The sequence below is a fragment of the Leptopilina heterotoma genome, unplaced genomic scaffold, assembly GCF_015476425.1.
Source record: "Leptopilina heterotoma isolate Lh14 unplaced genomic scaffold, ASM1547642v1 Lhet_247, whole genome shotgun sequence".
NCBI lineage: Eukaryota > Metazoa > Arthropoda > Insecta > Hymenoptera > Figitidae > Leptopilina > Leptopilina heterotoma.
This window is the reverse complement of record NW_025110963.1, coordinates 284,500-310,027: the sequence shown is the minus strand read 5'-3', so window position 1 is coordinate 310,027 and position 25,528 is coordinate 284,500. Positions and strand designations below refer to the sequence as shown.

The window sequence follows — 25,528 nt, the reverse complement described above, 5'->3', positions numbered from 1 at the left end:
TAGTACGACTTACAGTTTTCGTACAAAATAAAATCCAAAGAAATTTTGAGTTTCTCCCCCCTCCCCAAGGGGGCGTGTCCCAACTTTTTGATTTTAAGCTAGTCACATGTGCCACTAACGATTTATGAAGTAATCTCGAGTAAGGTATTTTTTTCCAAAAAAAATGCCAGATTGACTGTACTATTGTGAGAATATATGTATATGAATTTCATCTCAATAGGTTTATATATGAGGTTCCGGATCTTCAAAGGGCACTTTCACCATGTAAAGTCTATGCGGAAAGTGCCCTTTTAAGATCCGGAGCCTCATATGTAGTATTTAAAAGGAGAGATATTGTTATTTAATCGATTTCTTTCTTTCCTAATTTGTATTTATTTCTTTTAATCAATCATATTCCTTCCCCATATATTTTTTATAAAAAAGGAGTTTAATTTCGGTGAGTGTAACTCGCACTTGTCAGATTTTTGTTTTATTTAAGTTTTGAAAATCATGCCACAAAATTGTTCCCGTTTCTTGGGAATTTCCTGATAATGATTCACGGTCATTTTCAGGGACTGAAATGCGTGGGTTTTACGAGCGCCTTCATCAATTAGTAATTTTTTTAAAAATAAAAAAATGTTTAATACATCGCTTTAATCGTCTAAGAATAGCAGTACATACAATGCAGCTTTTGCGCGCGTAACATTGCTTTTATATTTATTTCGTGATGTTTTTAAAACAGAAGAAGAAGAAGAAAAAGGAGGAGGAGGAGGAATTCAAGAATTTGTAGATTCCTTACTATAATTAGTATAAGAATAAGTGGAGGCACTTTCTTCATGGTCATAATTGTATAATATCAGAATTAGTTTTTCTCAAGTGACTTCTTAGGATCTTTATAGATAAGAGTCTCTTACTTAATCTTCAGATTAAACCCCCGCATCGTTTGTGTGCGAAGGGAAGACCATACGTATATGTATATATAGATTCGGACTCCCTACTCTTGTGTCTGGGGCTAAACGCGAGGGTCCGCAAACTATTCTTGGAGTTGGAGAACTTCAGTCAGACCTGCTTTCGTGTTTGCAACGACATTGACGGTTTACTTTTTAAGTAACCACCAATCTGTATCTTAAGTTCGATAATAAACGCGAGCGTTACTGCTGGAAAAGTCACTCCGATGGATGACCGGCAAAAAATTTAGTGTGCAGAAGTGAAAAGTTAAGACTGTTAGGTGATATTGTGATTTAACACCGAGATTGGAATTTTCCAAAAAAAGGTAGTTCTAGTGTTTTAAATGTTTAAAAGAAGTGTGAATTTCGAGTCATCACACAAATTACAAAGTCTTGGAATTTTAGTAATTTTTTCATTTCATCTTTTCATGATTAAAGTTCCTATTCAATAATAATGAGTTTTTGTATTTTTTATAGTTAAACTATTTGTTATTTTGTATACATTAACTTTTAATTACTATTTTTTACATTTCGATCTTATTTCCTACTGTTACTAATTTGCATACTTTTTTGAAATTGAAAATTAAATTTTTAATTAATTCAATTAATATTGTGATTATTTTCAAAAAAGCAATAGTATTAAGCTTGTTAAATATAAAAGAACAATTCTCTTTTTTCTTCAACCTTTCATACCATGCTTCAACAAGCAATATTAGATTTTTGAAAATTGTATATGATTTGAAACTTAATAACTTTAATAACCAAAAGTTAGAAAAAATTGAAACAAAAACAAAATCTATAATCTGAGATATTAAAAACTCTTCTGGATATCAATTTCAAAAGTGTGTTTTAAAATTTAAACTTCAACGAATGTATCAAGAAAGAAGAGTTTAGAAAAACTTTTAAAAATACATTGGCAATCGGCCGTAACCTGAGTCATAATTCTTAAGATTCTTCCTAAACTTCAGTTCGAGGGTTACAAAATTTACCAATAACATTTAATCTTCTACAAATTTAGACTTGGGATTTTTACAAGGAAAATTAAGCTATTTTTAAGTATAGTTTCACATTATCTCAATAAAAAATACTTTGAAAATTTTTCACTGATGAAGAAACTTAAAATTTGAAAATATATATTTAGAAGAAAATTAATATTATAATTATTAATAAATATTAACGATTAACATCTAGTTAATTAAATTTCAATGTCTGCGGATTCATTCGTTTTTTGCATATACATACTTTTCGCGAGATTCTTGTTTATTTCGATCTTCTCTTTTTTGTTGCGTATCATCATTATTATTTCACAATAAAGTACATTAAAATTGACGCATCTTATTTCACTTGCCAAACTTCTATTTCCTGATGGTATTAAGACTTTTTAAAATACTTAATCATTATATAAATATTTAAATAATTGAAAAACTAATGCAAAGACAGTTTAGCAGTCCGCGTGTCTTAAATTCTATGTCCATTCATAAAATGAATCAATAAACACTGTGATTTAAATTTATTCAGTTAATTATTAAATTAAAGCATCCAAAATTATATTTTCTTCTGTATCAAATTTTATTGTTTAGAATCTTACAATAGATCGATTTATTTGATCAATACCCTTAATTTAATTAAGGGTATTATGATATCTTGAAAAATAAATAAATAAATAAAAATAAATTAAAGTTTTTTTAAAAAAATTGATAAAATTCATCTAAAATTCAATCATTTTTATAAATAATTAAATTTCAACATGAATTCAATTAATTTAGAATAGCATTTTCAAAAAAATCAATTATTTAACAAAATTTTTATACGATTCTTCACAATAATTCAATTACTTCCACTGATAATAACTTTTTTAATGGAAATTCAATTTTTAAACAAATTTTTGATAAAATTTTAAGCAAGAATTCAATTATTTTCATAAATAATAAAACTCGTAGAATTTCAATTATTTTTAATACTATTTTAAATTAATTAATCGAAAAATTAAATAATTTTCACAAATAAAGTTATCCACAAGAATTCAATAATTTAAAATGAAATCTTCATAATATTTATTATATTTCAGAAAAATTAATTATTTAAAACAATTATAAAATTATTATGATGAAGAATTCAATTATTTTCAAATATAACAAAATTTTTTCTCATAAATGAATTTTTTTTTAAACATTTTAATAAAATTTTTCGCAATAATTCAATTATTTTCATAAATAATCAAATTCTTCTCATGAATTCAATTATTTTTGAAAATTTTAATAAAATTCTTAGCAACTATTCAATTATTTTCATAAATAATAAAATTCATAGCAGGATTTCAATTATTTTGAATACAATTTTATAGGAATTGATCAAAAAATGTAATTATTCTTAAAAATTTGATTTCAATTCCTCAAAAAAATAAATTATTTAAAAAAATGTTTTCTAAAAATTCTTTGAAAGAATTCAATTATTTACAAAAATATTAAAATTTTTCACAGGAATTCAATTATTTTGAAATATATTAATAAAATTGTTCGAAAGAAATCAATTATTTTAAATACAATTTTAATTAATTTTTTTTAAAAATAATTCAATTATTCTTTTAGATTTTAATAAATTTCTTCCCGAGAAATCAATTATTTACATAAATAATAAATTCTTCGAAAGAATTCAATTATGTCGATAAATAACAAAATTATTTCAAGAAATTCAATTATTTTGAGGCATTTTAATAAAATTCTTTGCAAAATTCAATTTTTTTCATTATTGACAATATTCATCAGAAGAATTCAATTATTTTTAAAAGTAATAAATTTTTTTTTGGAAATTCAATTATTTTTAAAAATTCTAATAAAATCGTTAGCAAGAATTCAATATTTTCATAATTAATAAAATGCTTTTTATGAATTCAATTATTTTCAAAAAATTTAATAAAGTACCACACAGACATTCAATTATTATCAAAAATTTTAATAGAATTCTTTGTAAAATTCAATTGTTTTTAAAAATTTTTCACAATTCAATGATTTTCAATAGGGATCTACTATCTTCATAAAATTTCCAAACAGAATTCAATTATTTAAATTTTTGTCAGTTTTGTGAAGTGTCTAAAACGAGTTTTTCTAGTCGTCAAATTTCATTTTTCGATAGCTACTTTTTTAACTACTTTTTTTAGTTTGAAAGCTACTTTTTGCTACATTTTTAAAATTAATCGTCGGGTGCGAAGTCTGTGAATGTAATTTTGTTTAATTATAATTTAATTAAGATTTTAAATATTGTAAATTTTATAAGTTTAATTAGGGGCTGATGCTACGAATGTGGTTTATTGTAATAATTATGCGAGTAAAAGTGGGTGAAAAATGTTCCGAGTAAAAATGATTCTAAAACACTGATCAATTCGTTTTTCAGTTATTGCTATTAATAAATAATTATTTTAACTAGGTATTAATAAAATAATATTAATTTAGTCTGATTTATTTAATGTATGAAATTTTTTCAAAAAAGTATTAGTGTCTCTTCTATACAGACAAATTAATCAGAGATTATATTTATTCGCATACTTTAAAGGAGTTATCACTGTAGAAATATAACCATACTTGTACATGAAACGAAGAATGAGTCAGTTAAACTTGTTGGATTCGCTGCATTCAACTTCTTTAACTGTCATTGAAATCAGATCAATAGACCCAAGTTTTGCTGTCACAACAAAAAATTCTCATAACTATTTGCCTGAAAAGACTTGCATAACGAAATGTTTTTACTACTAAAATTAAAATAAATTTTACGTTTTAAAAATACACACTCTTTAAAAACTAAAGTCAATGTATTATTGGATTCTTTTAATTTTGCCTTGAATGACAAATCAAAATGATCAGTATAAAAACCTGTTTCTAAGATGAGAAATAATGGTTAAAAAGAATTTAATTTTACCTATAGAAACTGCAGGTGCTGGAGTTTAAATATTTAGAAAAAAATCTATTTTTGTTTGTTATTTTCTAAGAACTATTATTTCGAATAATTATCTTGGAAGAAGATTTAATGTCAATAGCCTTTCGTTATCCGGACGACTATGAATATCTATTTATAATTATTTATTTATAGTCTACTTGAAAGTACGTGTACATTCGCAGAACAGTTTCATTGAATACGAGCGTAAACCTTGACCTACCTCAATTCGATGTAGCCTTGTCACATGGTAACGTTGTATTCGTGGGCAAAACACTGAAATTTTGTAAAAGAATTTTCAATCTAATCTTCTTTAGAATAAAAAAATAGGTAATTAAAGATCAACAATTTGTATCGTGATATAAATAAATAAAAAAAATGTGAAAAAAACTCTAAATCTAATTCGCAGAGGTGTGGAATTCCACTGATGGTTTTTAGTGGAATTTTACTAATTCATAGCGCAAATTTGAATTATTGCTAAATTCCATCTACGAGTTCATGGACATTTTTGTAAACAAGATGAATTAAATCTTCATTTTTTTGATCCCTTGTGGGAAAAACAAGAAATTTTCCATTTCAGCAGAAATTAAAACCGTGAAGATGTACATGAACCATCAGTTCATGATAAGATATTTCTTAAAAGCTGCAAATTTTATAAAAATATTTTGGTTAAAAATTGAACATATATCTCATTGAAATAAACTTTTCAATGTCCAAAAACTCTGAATCACCATGAAAACGACCAATATTTACATTATATTACGACACGAAGGTCACTGCGCCGGGTATTGCAAGACAGTGACATCACCGGTCTTAGTCCAATTCCATTTTAAGGCAAACCACTATCCGGGGTACTCTGCCCCCCTGCAAAGTTTTTTCTTTGAAACACTCTGATCCAGACTCCTCTCCAATGCTTTTCTTTTGCGCAACCGTACGAAGAAATTTGCGACAATTACTACTATGATTTTTCAAAATTAACGCATAAATTTCAGTAAAAAACATGAGTAACAATATTGAATTGTTTGGGATTTTTATGAAAATAGTAGATGTTGAAAATCATTGAATTGCGAAAAGTTTTTAAAAATAATTAAATTTTACAAAGAATATTTCTTTTCAAATATTTGACAATAATTAAATGTCTGTGTGGTATTTTATTAATTTTAAAAAAAATAATTGAATTCATAAAAAGCATTTTATTATTTATGAAAATAATTGAATACTTGCTAACGATTTTATTAGAATGTTTTAAAATAATTGAATTTCCAAGAAAAAATTTATTACTTTTGAAAATAATTGAATTCTTGTGATGAATATTGTTATTTATAAAAATAATTGAATTTGGAAAGAATTTTATTAAAATGCTTCAAAAGAATTGAATTTTCGGGAAGAATTTTGTTATTTACCGACAAATTTTTAAGAATAATTACACTTTTATAAAAAATAATTTATGAAAATAATTGAATAGTTGCTAAGAATTTTATTGAAATGTTTAAAAAGAATTGAATTTCTGTGAAAATATTTGTTATTTTTGAAAATAATTTAATTCTTCATAAGAATTTTATAACCATTGGTTTCAATAATTTATTTTTTTGAACTTTATAACTTCAAAGCGATTTTTCACCAAGTTGAAGTCCACGACGTTGATCAACAAAAAAAAATTATTCACTAAATAAATTAATTCAAAATTACGCAGCAATATTGACAAAAAAATATTTAGAAAAAAAATATTGATATTTATGTTTTGATAATAAATTATTTTACAATTAAATATTAAATTAAAAATAATACTTGATTGCATTAAATAAATTTTTTTCGTTGATCAACGTTGTGGACTTCAACTTCGTATTTTTCTCCAAGTGTCTCGTGTCCGCATTTTTTAAGAAAAAAAGTAATAGTTTTCAATGGAAAAGAAATTAACTCTCGAAACAATAATTGCTATTTGATGTTGCAATATTTAAACTCTGGGTTTACTCATTCCCACATAGCACAATAGTATGAGGTAAGGTTATGTTGAGTACTAATCGTAAGGCACATAAGGTTACACAATATTGCTGCGGTAGACCTGAGGTGAACTAAAAACTTCCGCCATGGAGGTAAGGTTACATGTTAGGGTGTGGTGAGTATATATGATAAGGCCATGGTAACCTTACACGTTAAGGTTAAGGTAACCTTACACGTTAAGGTTGATGTAACCTTACACGTTAAGGTTGAGGTAACGTTACATGTTAAGGTTGAGGTAAGGTTACATGTCAAGGTTGAGGTAAGGTAATTATTAAGTTGTAAGGTTGAGGTAAGGTTAAGGTAAGGTTGTGATAAATTTACCAGTTATGGAAAATATTGAAAAAATAATTAATAAATAAATATTCAATTAAAAAGTTAGTTTGTTGCTCCTCTCTATTTTGGAAACCTGACATGAAGCAGAAAATTTTGAAAACAAATTTGGGGGGACTGGGATTTGAACCCGGGATCGACGCGCATAAACCGATCATTCTAACTAACTGAGCTAAGTAGAGAACTGGTAGAAGGAAAATTAATATTGCCTTTAAGGAGTTAATCATCTTCTTGGTTCACCTTAAAGGCAACATTAATTTTCCTTCTGCCAGTTCTCTACTTAGCTCAGTTAGTTAGAATGATAGGTTTATGCGCGTCGATCCCGGGTTCGAATCCCAGTCCCCCCAAATTTGTTTTCAAAATTTTCTGCTTCATGTCAGGTTTCCAAAATAGAGAGGAGCAACAAACTAACTTTTTAATTGAATATTTATTTATTAATTATTTTTTCAATATTTTCCATAACTGGTAAATTTATCACAACCTTACCTTAACCTTACCTCAACCTTACAACTTAATAATTACCTTACCTCAACCTTGACATGTAACCTTACCTCAACCTTAACATGTAACGTTACCTCAACCTTAACGTGTAAGGTTACATCAACCTTAACGTGTAAGGTTACCATGGCCTTATCATATATACTCACCACACCCTAACATGTAACCTTACCTCCATGGCGGAAGTTTTTAGTTCACCTCAGGTCTACCGCAGCAATATTGTGTAACCTTATGTGCCTTACGATTAGTACTCAACATAACCTTACCTCATACTATGGTGCTATGTGGGTTGGCGTTGCATCCATTCATATATGATTAATCGTGAGAATTACGGATTGGGTTGCATTGAATGCGTTAGATCCTCTATATAAGGCCCCATATAGGAGGCATTCCATGTCAAGTGATCCAGGTGTCTTACGGTGTAATGCTTATTTCGATAATTTTTTACTCTTAAACTATTAAACATAAAAATTTGGCAAGGTACATTTTGGAAAGGTTTTTTCATGCTCTTTCGATTGAAAATAAGCATTTAAAAAAAAAAAATTTTATGACCCAAAAAAATCAAAATTAAAAATAAATTTTAATTTTTTGGAAAAAAGGTCCCATTTTTTTTTTTTTTTTTTTTTTAAAACGAAAGCTAAGGTTTTTTCCTAAAAGGACATATAAATGAAAAAGTGGGACAAGAATGTTTAAACATTGAAAAACAGAGGTTTCTACTCTCTAAACCCGGTTTTTAGCTCTGTTTACGAGAAAATTCATTTTTTCAATGTTTAAACATTCTTGTCCCACTTTTTCATTTATATGTCCTTTTAGGAAAAAACCTCAGCTTTCGTTTAAAAAAAAAAAAAAAAAAAAAAATGGGACCTTTTTTCCAAAAAATTAAAATTTATTTTTAATTTTGATTTTTTTGGGTCAAAAAAAATTTTTTTTTTTAAATGCTTATTTTCAATCGAAAGAGCATGAAAAAACCTTTCCAAAATGTACCTTGCCAAATTTGTATGTTTAATAGTTTAAGAGTAAAAAATTATCGAAATAAGCATTGTACTGAAAAACCCAAAAATTTAACCCCCTCCCCCTCGGAAAATATTGGACTAGGTAAAAAAATATTTTCACGAAAAATTACTATCTATTAGTACTACAAAAGCCCCAAGTTTTGCTACGATTGGAGAAAAATTTTTCTCCACCCGGATCACTTGACATGGAATGCCTCATAGATGGGTACTAGCTACAAAACCATTAAAAAACCTTTGTACTGGGAAAATTCAAATCTTTCGTTATTAGTGAACGAACTCTTTTTGAAAGTAAATATTTGTTCGCATTTTTAAGATTACGAACTGTCTCCTGAAAGGCTTCTGCTTAAAGTATCCATTAATGGATACTTCAATTGGTTCCAATTCGAACCAATTATAATGGAAGTATATTCTATTCTAAATGGATACTTACTATGTATAACAAATCGCTCCGGCAGTCCAATTCGCTTCCTCGAATTCTACCATCTGATCGTCATGCGCATTTTCGTCGTCAGAACTTTTAACATTTTCATCTTCTGATGAGTTATAATTTTCATCAGAGTTAGAATCCTCCTCGTTGCTTGAATCTCGAAGGTCAATTCGATATATATATATACTAGCTGTCGTACCCGTCTTCGACGGGTTTTAGTTTCTACCAATACATTTAAGTTTCTACCAATCTGGAAAATCAGGAAATAGCTAGGGAATTTAATTTGACCGGAAAAAAATAATAATTAGTTACCATTATAGCTATTTTAGTAGGAAAATATTACTATTTGAATCAGTGATTGACTTTTTGTTATCAAATTAGTTATTTTAACCAATTCAAATGCAGAGAACAATATTTATCAATTTGTAGTACTTTAATTAATGTATTAAAAAAATTAAATTTTCCATACAGTTTTTGGAGTTATAGTAGAGTCTAATTGGAACTAATTGTATCGCAAGTAGACCCTACGTTACGACTGCTAAAACCTAACATAAGACCTAAATTTTAGGCTGAAAGTAGGGCTTAAATTTTGACTCGGGTCTGTTTTCATAAATATTATACATCAATAAAAATTGAAGTAAAAAGCAATTTTTTAAAAGCGAATTAATATAATGAAACTTTTTCTTAATTTGATAGGAAAATTCCCGGTTCGGCATATTCCCAGCTTTTTACAGTTTTTCCCGTTTGGTAGATACCCAGTTAAATGTATTAGTATAAACAGAAAACTGTACGACAGCAAGTAATACAATCTATATTTATATGAACTTAAGAAACAGTATTTTCATAAAATAAGTAAATTTTTATAGCCATTTGTAGATTTATTTATGGATAAAATCAAGTAAATTTAAATTTGACAAAAAAGAGATAAACCGTGAAAAGTTTGGACAAAGCAGGGAATTTTGTTAAACAAAAATAGACACCGTGTTAACTTTTGTCTTTACATTGCTCAAAACATCTCTTAAAGTTAAATCTAGAGTTAAAATGAAAAAACGTTTTAACATGTAAGTTTTTGCCTAGTGGCATAATATGCTTGTATTGTATCACAGGTGACTTACAATTCTTGACATCCTGCGAAATCATTTTAATCATAAAAAATTTCCATTTTCAATATTTCTGAACTTCTTGAAAATATTAGATTGATTTGATAAATAATTTTGAATTGCACTATTTTGACATCAAAATATTAATCAGAGACTCCAAAAATACTACTGAATTATACTTCATATAGTAATTAGTATCGATTTTTTGATATATTGAAAATTTTTTTATATTTCTTGTAGGATAGTATTTTTTGCAAAATTATGATAAAATCTGACTAAATAACATATAATATTCATTTTTAGAAAGTTTAAAAGCTATCCATTCAAAATTGTGAAATTTGGAAATTTTCCATTTTTCAAGTTTTTGAAAATATTTTTATATTTACATCTTAGTTGTAGAATAGTATTTTTTGAAAAATTATGCTAAAATGTGACCAAATAACATGTAATACTCAAATATAGAAAGTTTAAAAGCAATCCATAAGAAATGTAAAATTTTGAAATTTTCGATTTTTTGAAAACATTTTTATACTTACATATTAGTTATAGGACTTTATTTTTTGCAAAGTTATGCTATAATGTGACTAAATAACATATAATACTCAAGTATATAAACTTCAAAAGCAATCCATGAAAAATAAAAAATTTTGAAATTTTCGATTTTTTGAATTTTTTGAAAAAATTGAATATCTCCCGTTCTAATTAATATTTTTTAAATCTGTAAATTTATAAACCTTCCTTGGGTCAATACCTAATAACCTACCAAGTTGGACTTAAATCGATTCACATGTTTTTGTGTGATTGGGGTACAAAGTTTTTGTGACAGACAAACATACATACATACATACATACATACATACATGCATACATACATTAAATTTTTTAAGAACATTTTTGGAATCTCTGATGTCCATAATAACTAATCATGTTAACATTTTGAAGTTTTAAGCAATGTACAGACAGACATCTGATTTTATTAATAAGGATATATATATATATATATATATATATATATATATATATATATATATATGCCGGCAATCAGAAAAAGTGAGGTTAAGTTCACTTGTTTACTTCTTCCACAAAATATGCGTAACAAACATTAAGTCCTAAGCACAACTGCTTCGCGAACGCAAAGTATGGGTTAGAAAAAGACAGAGATTTATTTGTGTCCTTTTCTACGTACGTAACATACGTAACAAACCCAGGTGTGAAAATGAAGTACATTACGTACCCATCTCTAGATGCAACACCGAGTAAAACCAGTAAAACCCAGACAAACCCAGAGTTCCAATACTTTTTTACTGGAAACTAAACGATTGACAAACAATAGATTATAATTTTTACTAAAATTTTACTGCAAGATGATTCTTATCCAAAATTGGGTACAAGACAATGACAAAGGAAACAGGTAATAGACAAATATTATAATTTTTATTCACAAGTTACTGCAAGATAATTGCTATTTTTGGTTAACCATATCATTCAATAGAAATTAATTGTCAAACAGACAGAAGCAAATTAAAAAATGTCCCCAAAAATTGTAATATTTCTTTAAATCAATTATCTTTAATAATTTTTGAATAAGTTTTTTGAGAATTTTTAAATTTGTTTACAATTCAATTTTACAAAATTTCGACAATTATTCGGAAATTCTTTAATTCAATATATATTATTAGAAAATAAAAATTTCAAATAATTTAAAAAGAATTCAATTAAACTTTTTCAATAAAATTAATTCTTTAGAATTGTTTAATTCGAAACCTTTACAAATTTCAATTATTTCTAAAAATGTATACTATAATTCTTTTATAATCAATTATTTAAAACTTGAACTGAAATTCATTTTTAAACCAATTTTTATTAGAAAATTTTACGAGAATTTAATTATTTAAATAGAAAAATAATTTATTGAAATAATTGAATGTTTCTTAAAATTGGATTCTCATAAAGAATTTTATCAACAAATTTTTAAATAAGGAAATTCTTTCGACAAATTTTAATAAAATTTTTAAGAATAATTACTTTTTTCGAGAAATTCGATTCAAATTGTATTATAAAAATAATTGAAATTCTGCAATGACTTTTATTTATTATTTATGAAAATTATTGAATTCTTGCGAGGAAAATAAAAAATTTGTAAATAATTCAATTCTTGTAAAATTTTTATTATCTATACAAATAATTAAATGTTTGTGTAGAATGTTTTTAAATTTGTTTTTAAATAATTGTCTTCTTTTGGAAATTTTTTAAAATTCATTTTAGACTTAAGTAACTTAAGTTACTTCTTTCTATAATTATTATTATTCTATATTATTCTATAATAATTATTATTCTTTCTAAAAATAATTGAATTCTTTACAACAATTTGATAAATATTTTTTTAAATAATTGAATTTCTGCGAAAAAATTTTGAAAATAATTGAATTTTTGCTAAGAATGTTGTTAATATCTTGAAAAATAATTGAATTCTTTACAAGAATTTGATAAAAATTTTTGAAATAATTAAACTTCTGCGAAACAATTTTGAAAATAATTGAATTCTTGCAAAGAATTTAATTCAAATTTTTTAAAAATGTATTCTTAACATTAATTTGATTATTTATGTAAATAATTGAATTCTTGAAAAGAATTTTAATAATTTTTTCAAAAATAATTGAAATCCTGAGAAGAATTTTATTATTTATAAACATAATTGAATTCATTACAACAATTTGATAAATTTTTTTTTAAATGATTGAATTTCTGCAAAAAAGTTTTATAAAATAATTGAATTTTTACAAAGAATTTTACTATTTATGAAAATAATTCAGACTGTCTAACGGTCAGGGAAGTCAGGGAAAAGTCAAGGAATGTCAGAGAATTTCATTGAAAGTGAGGAAAATTTCTAAAATGTGAAAATTGATACAAAAATTAAAATTTTTATGAATAAAAAATTTTTTTAATGTAATAAAACTTAGAATAATGAAGCTAAATGTCATAAAAAAGAAGAAAAAATGTTGAATTTTAAAAAATTGGGTTTTTCGAATTTTTGATAATTTTAGATTTTTTACCAAAGCGTGGAGACTACTCTCTAAATCTGAATATGTGAAATTTCACTTATTGTACGTTATAAGTCGTCCTCTCGATCAATAAGTGCATATACACTTATAAATAAGTGAATTTTTCACTTATTCTGAGTGAAATTTCACTTATTATAAGTGCATATGCACTTATTAATCGAGAAGACGACTTATAACGTACAAATATGTGAATTTTCACATATTCAGATTTAGAGAGTATTAACAGAGCGAGTGTTTAACGGTCAAGGAAGTCAGGGAAAAGTCAGGGCATGTCAGAAAATTTCATTAAAAGTCAGGGAAATTTCTAAAAATTGATACAAAAATTAGAATTTTTGTGAATAAAAAATTTTTCTAATCTAATAAAACTTAGAAGATTTTTATTATCGTTTGTTTCTATCATTAAATATTAATTTATTGTTAAATATGTCAGTTATCATATTTTCTCAATCCTTGTTAGACACCCTGTAATTTAATTCTTGCGAACGATTTTATTAGAATTTTTTAAAATAATTGATTTTTCAAGAAAAAATTTATTACTTTTAAAAATAATAATTGAATGCTTGTGATGAATATTGTTATTTATGAAAATAATTGAATTTTGTAAAGAATTTTATTAAAATGTCTCAAAATAATTGAATTTTCGGGAATAATTTTGTTATTTATCGATATACATAATTGAATAATTCTTTCAAAGAATTTTAAATAATTGATTTTTTCGAGGAATTGAAATCATATTTTAAAGAATAATTACATTTTTTGAGCAATTCCTGAAAAATGTTATTCTTTATTTATTTATTTAGATATTTATTTATTTACAATGTAAACATAATTTATTTACAACATTTTATTTATTTACAATGTAAACATAATTAAATTCCTTACAACAAATCTGATAAATTTTTATTTTAAACAATTGAGTTTCTGCGAAAAAATTTTGTAAAATAATTGAACTCTTAACAAGAATTTTACTATTTATGAAAGTAATTAAATTTTCGCTAAGAATGTTGTTAATATTTTGAAAAATAATTGAATTTATTATTTTTGAAAATAATTGAATGATTGAGAAGAATTTTTCCAATTTTTTTTTAATAAGTTAATTCTTTTGGAAAATTTTATAAATAAGTAGTATAGTAGATATTAAAAATACTTGAATTTCGAAGTTTTTCTTAATCTTTTTTAAAATAATTGAATTATTCGAGGTAATTGTATTTTTAATAATTGAATGCTTGTGAAAATTTTATTATTTTTGAAAATATTTCAATTTCTCCGAAGAATTTGTTTAAAATTATATTCAAAATAAAATAGTAGATATTGAAAGACATTGAATTGAGAAAAATTTTTGAAAATAATTGAAATTTGCCATGAATTTTATTAAAATTTTTCAAAATAATTGAATTTTGGAGAAGAATTTTATTAGTTTTGAAAATAGTTGAAATTTTGTTGAGAAGGTTTAAAAAGACTATAATTGAACTTGTCCAAAATTCGATTTGTTTAGTGTTTTTAACTTAAAATCTCCTTTTATACTTTAAAAAAGATTTCAAAAAAAGAAAAACTTGTTTATTTTATTTTATTAGAAAAAGGTGAAAAAGGGGACAAATCGCCAAAAAAGGGGAAAAAGGTGACAAATTATCAAAAAGGTGAAGAAGGTGATAAAATTGAAAAAAGGGGACGAAAGGGGGAAAAAGGATTATTTGGAATGCCTGAGTTTATTCTAATTAATGAATTTAGTCTTGTAAACTTGATTATGTTCTAATAAAATAACTTTTGAACTTTCTTATTTTTAAAGTGGCTCCAACGGTTATTGCCGTGGCTGTAGAGAGGACCGAATTTCAAGACAGACTCGAAGATTTAGCAACAGATTGCGCGAGTATATAGGAACAGGAGCTAAAAATTCTCTGATCTCACTGTATTGACGACCGAGCCAAGAAGTTTTGATATCGTATCAGCTATACACCGGTGTCGTGCTGCTGCCGGTACTTTGAGCCGTCGAGCTGTCAATCGGAGGGGATACCCCACCTCACTGCTTCTGACGATTCTTCTAGGCCTGCCGATAAAATGAATGAAGAAAAAAAATCAGTCATGTGCGATAACTCCGCGGCTGAGGAGGAAGACATGGTCGAGCGGGAATTAGCAGAAGATGCCGAGTGGAAGCGGATACAGCAGAACACCTTCACCAGATGGGCCAACGAACACCTCAAATGTGTCAGCAAGCACATTGGGGATCTCGAGTCCGATCTCTCCGATGGTCTCAGGCTCGTCAGTTTGGTTGAGGTTCTCTCACAAAAACACCTTCCCAAACATAATAAACGACCCACCTTTCGATCCCAGAAACTGGAGAACGTTTCTGTCGCTCTCAAATTCCTCGAGGATGAGGGAATACGCATAGTAAACATTGGTAAGTCAAATTCCTCTCTTCATTCAATCGCTTCTTAATAACTTATTTATAACTAACAACACTTATTAATGACTAATTCTTGCGTTTCCTTACACCTTCTTGAATTATGATTAAATAAAAATTCACGCAGACTTTAAAAACAACTGAGATATCAAATTTTTCGCTCCCACCACAGTGTTTATAAATGTCTATTTTTTTGTTGAAATTGCATTACTTGTCTTTATTTTTGTGCAAAGTAAACAAATTTTCTTTGAGAGTCTTTATTACATTCTTTAATAATTCTTAATAATTCTTGTAGTTCAATTTTTAAATTCTTGTTTCTTTTAGTTTATATCAAGTAACTACAGAAATACTCTCTAAATTTGATTCAGTTAAAAATCATAGTTTTAACTTCTTCATAGCTTCTGAATCAGTTCAAAACAAACTGATTTTCAGTAAAAAAAATAACTGAAAAATTGGTTAAACTTGACTAATTAAAAAATTTACTGAAACGTCAGTTAATTCTAACTGACAATCAGTTATTTTTATTTAAATGATCAGTAGAAATATTACTATTTTAATTAGTGACTGACTTTTTCAGGGTGTCTACTAACCGGGAAATCTGGGAAATAGTCGGGAACTTAATTTGACCAGGAATAAACCAGAAATTTAATGCCAACCGGGAATTGTTTCACAAAATTAAAAAAAGTTTTATTATTTTAATTTGTTTAAAAAATCGTTTTATATTTCAATTTTTATAGATATTTATATTATTGTTCTCTAAATGAGGCTCCGGATCTTAAAAGGGCACTTTTACCATTTAAAATCAATGCTGAAAGTGCCCTTTTAAGATCCGGAGCCTCAAATTTGAATTAGTTAAAAATAATTAATTTTATAGTAAAAAATCAGTCACTGATTTAAATATATAGTCCGTGCATCACGACATTAAAAATAGTACATCTTTCATACATTATGCTGTAAAATTGAAATTAAAATTGGACAAATTCCTATATTTCTTAATACATCATAATTAAAAAAAATTCATTTTAATAATAATTAGAAAAAGAAGATACAGCCTATTTAATAATAGTGACGCACGGGCGCTTTTCATATAGAAACGCCCAATTATCGAATTAATAGAAATTTTGTGAAATTCAACTGAAAATAATTAAATTTGTAAAAGAATTTCATTAAAATCTTTTTAACGAATCGAATTTTCAAAGTATTTTAATTAATTAATTGATAAAAAATTGAATTTTATATAGTCACATTCTAATGTATTCATGTTTCTTAGTGCGAAAATTAATAATTAAATTTTTTTTAATAGTTTTAAAAAAAAAGATACACACTTAAAATTTTTTAATAAAATTGAATTTTCGCAAAGTTTTTTTGAAAGTTCTGAAAAATAAGATTTTTGAAATTTTTCAATTCTATTGTTTCAAGATAATTGCATTTTTATAAACAAATAATTGAAAAGTTTTGAAATGATTGAAATTTCTTTACATTTTATTAAAAATAATTAAATTCATTTGAAAGAATTTTATTTAAAATTTTTGAAAATAATCAAAGGAAGTTAGTCACCGTAATCATAATTTTATTTCTAAAATATAAAGTCCATCTTAAAGTTTTAAATAAATTTTTTGCTTCTAAAAGTTATATTATTGAATCATTATTCAATAATTGCAATTATTGAACTTCTCTTAAATTTTTATAATTTTAAATTTCTGAATGTTCAAAAAATTTTAATAAAATTCTTCGCAAGAATTCAATTATTTTCATAAATAATAACATTCTTTGGAAGGATTCAATTAGTTTTATAAATAGTAAATTTCTTTGCAGAAATTCAATTAGTATCAATACATTTTAATAAAATGGAATTAATCAAATTTTCAATAATAATTATGAACAGACAAGATTATTTTAAAAAATTTAAAAAATACTTTGTTTAATTCAATTATTTTCCAAATTTTTAATTAAAATTATTGAAAAAACATTATTTTCAAAAAATTTAATGAAACTCGTCAAAAGAATTTAATTATTCATAAAAACTCTATTAACAATTTTTGAAGACATTTGTAGATTTATTTATGTTTGAAATCAAGTAAATTTAAATTTGATGAGAAAAAAACCGGGAAAAATTAGGACAAAGTCGGGAAAAAACCGGAAATTTTGTTGAACGAAAATAGTAGACACCCTGCTTTTGGCTTCTATATCAATTATTATTTCCAAATAAATGATTAAAATTTAAAGACTACAATTTAGATTATATCAATTTAAAAATTTCTTAAAAGTTCTAAAAGGGTCTTAGAATAAAATTTTTAAAGTTTTTTGTAAAAATAAAAATATTTATAAAAATCTATAGCTCACAACGAACTAAAGAAACACTTTTAACCATTTTTTCAAAATTTAAAATTTTTATAATTTTTTACAATAAAAAATTGTTGCATCGTATTAAAAAAAATTAATATCTCAAATTATTTTGTTAGAAATTAATGGGGATTTTCTGGTAGTTAATTAATATTTACATTTATCGCTTAAAGAAAAAAATTAATATAAAATAATCAGAGAAACATTATTCATCAAGGTCAGTTGAAAAAAATTGTACATGTTTGTTATAAACAATTTAGAGACTGAAAACTTGATTATTCAAATATTGCTGTATTTTATAGTTTAAAAATTATGTTTATGAGACAAAAGAATATTTTATGATATCTTTAATTAAGATATTGAAAAAAATTATTTTTTAATTAATTAATTGGTAAACATTTTTAATAGACAAATAATTAATTTACTTGCTTTTTGAGGAAATTCCTTATTAATTTATGCAGTTGGCAAATAAAACCTTAAAACATATTCCTTCTGAAATAGAAATAATGAAATTAAATCTTTTAATTATTTAATCAATTTAAATTAACAAATACCTCGTATTGTTAATTTTTACAACAAAGTAATCCTCTTTCTTAAACAAAAAAATTTTAATATAACCAAGTTACATTTAAAAGTAGTAGAAGTAGTCTTAATTAACAAATGCTAAAAATAAAATGTGAATGTTAATGACTGCACTTTTTCAAGAAAATATTAGTGCTTTTTATCATTTTAATTAAATAAAATCGTCTTATTAATGAATCTAGTATATATGACTATATTTTGTACACATTTTTTAATTTAGGTATTAATTTTTAAAAAAAGTTTATTTTTTATTTATTTAATCAAACAAATTAACAAATGGGACATTTTGTTAATTATTTCTATTCTTTTATTATTCTAATACTTATACATATATATATATAGAAATTCATTAAGAAAATTAAGAAATGTCTAATTTTGTTATTGTTTGCAAGAAAATTATAATTTGACATACAATTAATAAAAATAATTTTTTTCAATATCTCATTTAAAGGTATCATAAAATATTCTTTTGCTTTATAAACATAACTTTTAAAACTATATAATATATCAGTTTTTGAACCGTCAAGTTTTTAGTCTCTAAATTGTTTATAACAAATATAAACAATTTTTTTAACTGACCTTGATGAATAATGTTTCTTTCATTATTTTGTATTAATTTTTTTAAAGCGATGAATGTAAACATTATATTATAAAGGAGTACTATTTTTATGAAGAAATGAAGTTTTTTAATGTTTATAAATAAATAAAAAAAATGCAATCTTTTTTTTAAATCGGTCTCGAGGAATCTCTTAGGAATTTAATAACAACTGTTTAAAAAAAAGAAGATTAAAATTGGTTAAGATTTAATTTTGAACTCAGTTTTTCGATTTTAAACCACTGTGGCGGTCGGTGCACGACGCAACAAAAAGTTCAAAATCTCAGGTTACAATTAAAAATACGAAATTTTTTTTTCGGTAACAAAAGAATAAGAGTCTAAGGTATGTTATGTATAAATTTCATTAAGATGCTTGCTCTAGAAAGCATAAAAATAATACACATTATTTGTAAAATTGTTATGAAAAATTATAAATTTTTGAAATTTTTTTTTGCAATAATTTTATTTAAAAGAGTATACATATTAATTAACTCCCAAAAAAATTTTCATTAATTTCTAACAAAATAATTTTGAGTTATTAATTTTTTTTAATAGGATGCAAAAATTTTTTATTGTAAAAAAAGTTATAAAAATTTTAAATTTCGAGAAATGGTTAAAAGTGTTTATACAACTCAGGCGTATTATGGTCACTTTATCTACCTGTACAGGCGCGTACTAAGTTCCCCCTTATAACACAGCAGTCAATAAAGTAACCATTATAGCCCTAGGGAGATAAAGGGTACTTTATTGACCTGGGAGCGGTTAATAATATACCCTTTATCTCCCTAGGGCTATAATGGTTACTTTATTGACCAGCTGGGTTATATGGGAGAATTTAACATGCACCGGTACAGGTAGCATATAGAGTAACCATAATACGCCTTTGTTGTATAAAGCAAAGTATGGAACAAGGGAGGTAACCTCGTTTGTTGCATAATGTACTATTCTTTTGTTTGTTGTGAGTTATAGATTTTCATAAATGTTTTTACTTTTACAAAAAACTTAAAAAATTTTATTCCAGGTTGATGCCAATTTTTACTTAACGAAGTAGGTATGAGGTCATTGAATTTTTATTTAACAAAATTTTCAATTGATTAAAGTTTTATTTAAAATAATTTAATCTAATCGAATTTTAATTCAGAAAAAATATTCTTTAGGTACCTGAAGTTAGCATCGATGCTCAACATCGAAAAATGTTTTTCTCCGTTCTCCCAAAACCGAAAAAACCATTAAATTTTTCGCAATCAATGTTTAAGGTTCAAAATGTATACTCTTAAAAAGTTTTTTTCTTCCTAGGTAAATGTAAAATTTCACGTTAATTTAAAATTGAAATTTTTTAATTTGTCTGTATTGTATTTATTATATCACCTTTTTTCTGAATACATTACCTTCATTTACACGAGATATATTTTCGTGTTTTAAAGAATATATTTAGTTCTTCTTTTAGACTGTTTAAATTTGAATAAGTGAATTCTCTCTAATTAACAGTGAATAGTCACTAATTGGTCTAGTTATAAGTATATGTCACTGTAATCAGTAGACTTTTTGACCCATTCTGAACATTATGTTTAAATAATATTTTAATAATGCCGCTTGCTGTAGTAGAATTTATCCTTTTCAAGCATTTTAAAGGAATAAAAGATGAGAAAAAGTGTGAGAAGGGACTCACAGTTCAATATGTGTTGAATCATTAAAAGTGAGTCATGACATATCACTCTCTAAATTTAAATCAGCGAAACATCGCGCTGATTCGTAGCTATAAGTATGCAGTTGATTCAAGCATTGTTTATACACTGTAAGGAATCAGAGAATAATCACTGATTTTCCAGCCTGTACATGCTGATTGTATCAGCTGCATACTTATTGCTGCAAATTAGCGACGTTTCGTTCGCATTCAAATTTAAAGATTACATATTGTTTAAAATATATAAACCAAAAATAGCACAGCTACAATAGCTATTGGAATATAAATTCTTTTTAATTAATTATTAAACGCCCGCTAAGATTGAGGAAGGGAAATTTACTTTGACTTTGCGACTATTATTTCACATGAAAAAATCAATTAAAAAAGCAAATACTATTCCTCATTTAAAATTCATCGCTCTTTTCTATTATAAGACTCAAATTTATTTACAATTAAACCTTGTAAATTCATAACAATTTTATTGCAAAAAAAAACATAATTTGTCGCAAAAAAATTTTTGTATAAAAATATTTGGACATGGAAACCCAACTGAAAATATTCTATAGAATTTGACTAGAACGATTCTATAGAATTCTTACATGAATTCTACTAAATTGTAGTAATGTCTTTAGTTAGAAAGAATATAATTTTCGTGAAATAATTTTTTTTAATATTATATTATTATATGGTTACTAAGTTCAATGAATTATATAAATTTAAATGATTTAAACAGTTTTTGCAAAAAAAAACCTGAATATGTCAGGGAATTTTATTAAAATTACTTGGAAAAATATTCCATTTCTATATCAGAATCAAAATTCCACTCTATTTAGTTTTGATTCCAATATCAAAATCAAAATTGAACTCTATTTCGTTTTGGTTTCAATATCAAAATCAAAATTCCATTCTATTTCGTTTTGGTTCCAATATCAAAATCAAAATTCCATTCTATTTAGTTTTGATTCCAATATCAAAATCAAAATTCTTTTTTATTTTAATTTTGATAAAATACTACTGCGCGTGTATAAGTCTCATTGAACCTAAATTTTGTTGCAAATGTCAAATATATCAGAAGATAATATCGTTTTTACAGACGAAATCTGAAATAGAATTCGAATCGACTTCTGTTTCTATAAGAAAACCGAATTGCAGTATTATAATATCAGAATCAAAATAGGAAGTAAATTTTGTTTCGTTAACGTATCAGAATCAATATAGGAAGTAAATTTTGTTTCGTTACATTATCGGAATCAAAATAGGAAGTGAATTTTGTTTCGTTACAGTATCAGAATCGAAACAGGAAGTAAATTTTGTTTCGTTACCGAATCAAAATCAAAATACATTAATAATTTCGTTTTGTTTTGGAATATCGTAACGAAATCAAAATTTGATTTCCGTGACGGTCCCTGTTAAAAATTATATCTCTAATGAAAGTTTACACATGGAATTCAATAATACATTCCATGCATTAGTTAGCTAATCCTCCTAAATGACAGATTTTATAATTACGGATTGTCTTATTTCTAACCACCGCCTCAGTGATGATGGAATAATAGCATTACACAATTGAACAACTTTCAGTGACGTAATTTCTAAGAGTATTATAATAAAAAAATTGATTAGCTCTGTTTCTTAACATTAAGCCAGTAAACTAATTTGGACAAGAAGAAATATTTTTGCTTTCATTTTAAGTTGACAATATACTGTTGCTAGAAATAAAATAGACTTATGCTTATTCTTAAATAGAAATTTCTATGCACTAAAAAAAGGTTCAATGAGAATACACTGTTTTGAAAAATAAACAATTGTTTACTAGAAAAATTTTGGTATGTTTAACAAGAAGTAGTAGTAAGGGTGAGAGTGGGGCAAGAATAGTCAGATAAGAAATATTTCATCTAGCAGATAAACTTTAGCAGTTTTTTTTAATATTTGCAAAAAACATTTTTTGGAAAATTTTAAAGTGAGAAAAAGACAATTAAATCTAATGAATAAGATTCAAAGACTAATGATTGTTTCAAGTGTTTGCACAACGCATGCGGAACTACATTTTTGAAGAATGTGACTTTTGAGTTTCTAAAGTCAGAAAACGTATAAAAGAAAGTGAACAAATTGAATTGAAAAATTACGGCGAAATAATGCTTCCATGATGTCAAGAAAAGCAAAAAGTTTCTTCTTCGAAATTTTATAAACATCTTCCGAGATGGTATAGTTTGTATTATGATGGCTTTAACGAATAGCTATGTTTTACCATTAACTTAAATGTTATGGTTTACTTATTATAACGAATTCTTCAAATGCGGTAGTTTTCCACCCAGTCGACGAAGTTAGAAAATTGTTTTTAGAGGGAAATTTTTTTGAATATTTCCTTATAGAAATTGTGTTTAATAACCAGACTCGGAGTGATCTTTACATTCTACTCTTTTATTATAATATTGCCGAGTGTAAAATTCGAACATCATTAAAATATATTAAGTTATAGAATATAAGTAAACAAAAAAGTAATTAATTTGTGCTAAAATGTTTTACAAAATAAGTGAAAATATTGCGAGAAACGTGATGAAAGACGTTCTTACCGTTGTGTTCAAGCTGATGTTTGCAGACAAGGTTATGCAGCACGTGTTGTTATTGTCAATATATGTGTTAACTGTATATGACTATTATACATATTTAAATTACACGGAGAAATTTTTTCTTCTAACATTAAATAAAAAGTTATCTTTATTCTAAATAGAGAATTATTAAAATAATATTTCTCATTTAAAAATGTTATGAACCATTGATATTCATCCATCAAAAAAAAAAAAAAAAAATTTTAAAAACGATGGTAAATTCTTGTAGCGAAACAAATTCCTTTGAATCAGGATGTGTTTCTCCAACTGTCAGTCTTCAGTTTGATCTCCAATTTTGAAACGATTTCAAATAATTATTTTGAAAATGATAGATCTACAATATTAATTTTTAACTATTTTTATAATAAAATAAACATTTTTGTTCAAGTATAGGTTCAAAATTTTCACTTTTTCCCTGACTTCTTTTTTAAATATACTATATTTAATCATTATTATTTTTCTATATAGGAATTAAGATTCTCAAATTCAATAACTTATAATAAATTTAAGATGACAGAGTAATAAAATAATTATTTTATTTCATAAGAATATTATACCTAACTATAAATTCAAATTCTCAAAGATTTTAATTTTAACCCTTTTCAAAATTCAATTATTTCTAAAAATTCACGCTATGTTTTTAATATTCAATTATAATTTAAAATTTTAAGTAAAATCCATTTTTTAATCATTTTTAATTAGAAAATTTCCCGAGAATTCAATTATTTAAATAGGTACAAAAATAAATAATTTATTCAGTAATGGCATATTATTTAAAATTTAATTTTTATGAAGAATTTTATCAAAATTTTTAATAATAATTGAATTTTTTCGGCGAATTTAAAAAAAAATTGTAAGAATAAATGCAATTTTCTATCATTTTATTTAAAATTTTATAAAAATAATTGAAATTCTGCGATAAGTTTTGTTATTTATGAAAATAATTGAATTCTTGCAACGAATTTTATTAAAAATCTTTTTAAAGAATTGAATTCCTGTGAAGAATTTTATTTGTGAAAATAATTGAATTCTAGAGAAAAATATTATTATTTGAAAATAAATTATTTTTTAGTGAAGAATTTTATTCAAATTTTTTTAAATAATTGAATCACGGGCATTGAGTCCTTTACAAAATATGTTGTATTTGACAAAAATAATTGTATTTTATGACAGATTTTATTATAATTTTTCAAATCTATAAAGCATTTTATCAAAATTTTTAAAAATAATTGAATTCTCAAGAAAGAAAATAATTGATTTCTAAGGAAGAATTTTATTCAAATTCTTTTAAATAATTGATTTCCCATAAAAAATTTATTTGTGAAAATAATTAAATTCTTAAGAAGAAATGTTTTGAAAACAATTGAATTGTATAGGAAAATGTTATTAACATGGCAATTTAATGAACTATATCTTGTAAAGAATGTTGTCAACATTTTTTTAAATATTAGAATTATTATAGAATTTTATTTAAAGTTTTCGAAATAATTTAATTTCTCAGACTATTTTTTTCAATTCTCTTTATATATTTGAATTCTTTCGAGAAACTTCATTAAAAAATTTGAAATAATTGAATTGATGCGAAGAAATTTATAAAAAAAATTGGTAAGTAATTGAATTCCTGTTAAATTTTTATTAAAATTTTGTTTAAATAATAGAATTATTTTTGAAAATTTTATTAAAATAGTAGATATTAAAAATAATTGAAATGAGGAAAATTTTTGAAAATAATTGAGATTTTGACAAGAATTTCATTAAATTTTTTGAAAATAATTGAATTTTTGAGAAGAATTTTATTATTTATAAAGATAATTGAAATCTTGACGAGAATTTAAAAAAATTTTTTGAACATAATTGAATTTATGCGAAGTTATTTAAAAAGAAATTATTGTCAAAAATAGAAAAAATTGAAGGATTTATATTAAAGTTTTTGTCAATTTCATAGTTTATAAGGCAAACAAAAAAAATTGGCAAACCAAAATTCAGAATTTTTCTATAAATTCTAAAAATTAAATTTTTTTTTTAGTACTTTT

At 24.8% G+C, this 25,528-nt stretch overlaps 1 protein-coding gene across 2 annotated transcripts in view; it reads left to right on the top strand.

The window, feature by feature from the left end:
• The first annotated feature begins 1,032 nt into the window (after positions 1 to 1,032).
• Positions 1,033 to 25,528, top strand: part of LOC122503190 (filamin-A) — a 98,009-nt gene continuing 73,513 nt past the window's right edge. For both annotated transcript variants that reach the window (XM_043613639.1, XM_043613638.1), the window contains exons 1-2: positions 1,033 to 1,252; positions 15,071 to 15,679. In XM_043613639.1, the coding sequence (XP_043469574.1) occupies positions 15,340 to 15,679 (340 nt within the window). In that variant the 5' untranslated portion in view covers positions 1,033 to 1,252; positions 15,071 to 15,339. The remainder of the gene's footprint in view (positions 1,253 to 15,070; positions 15,680 to 25,528) is intronic.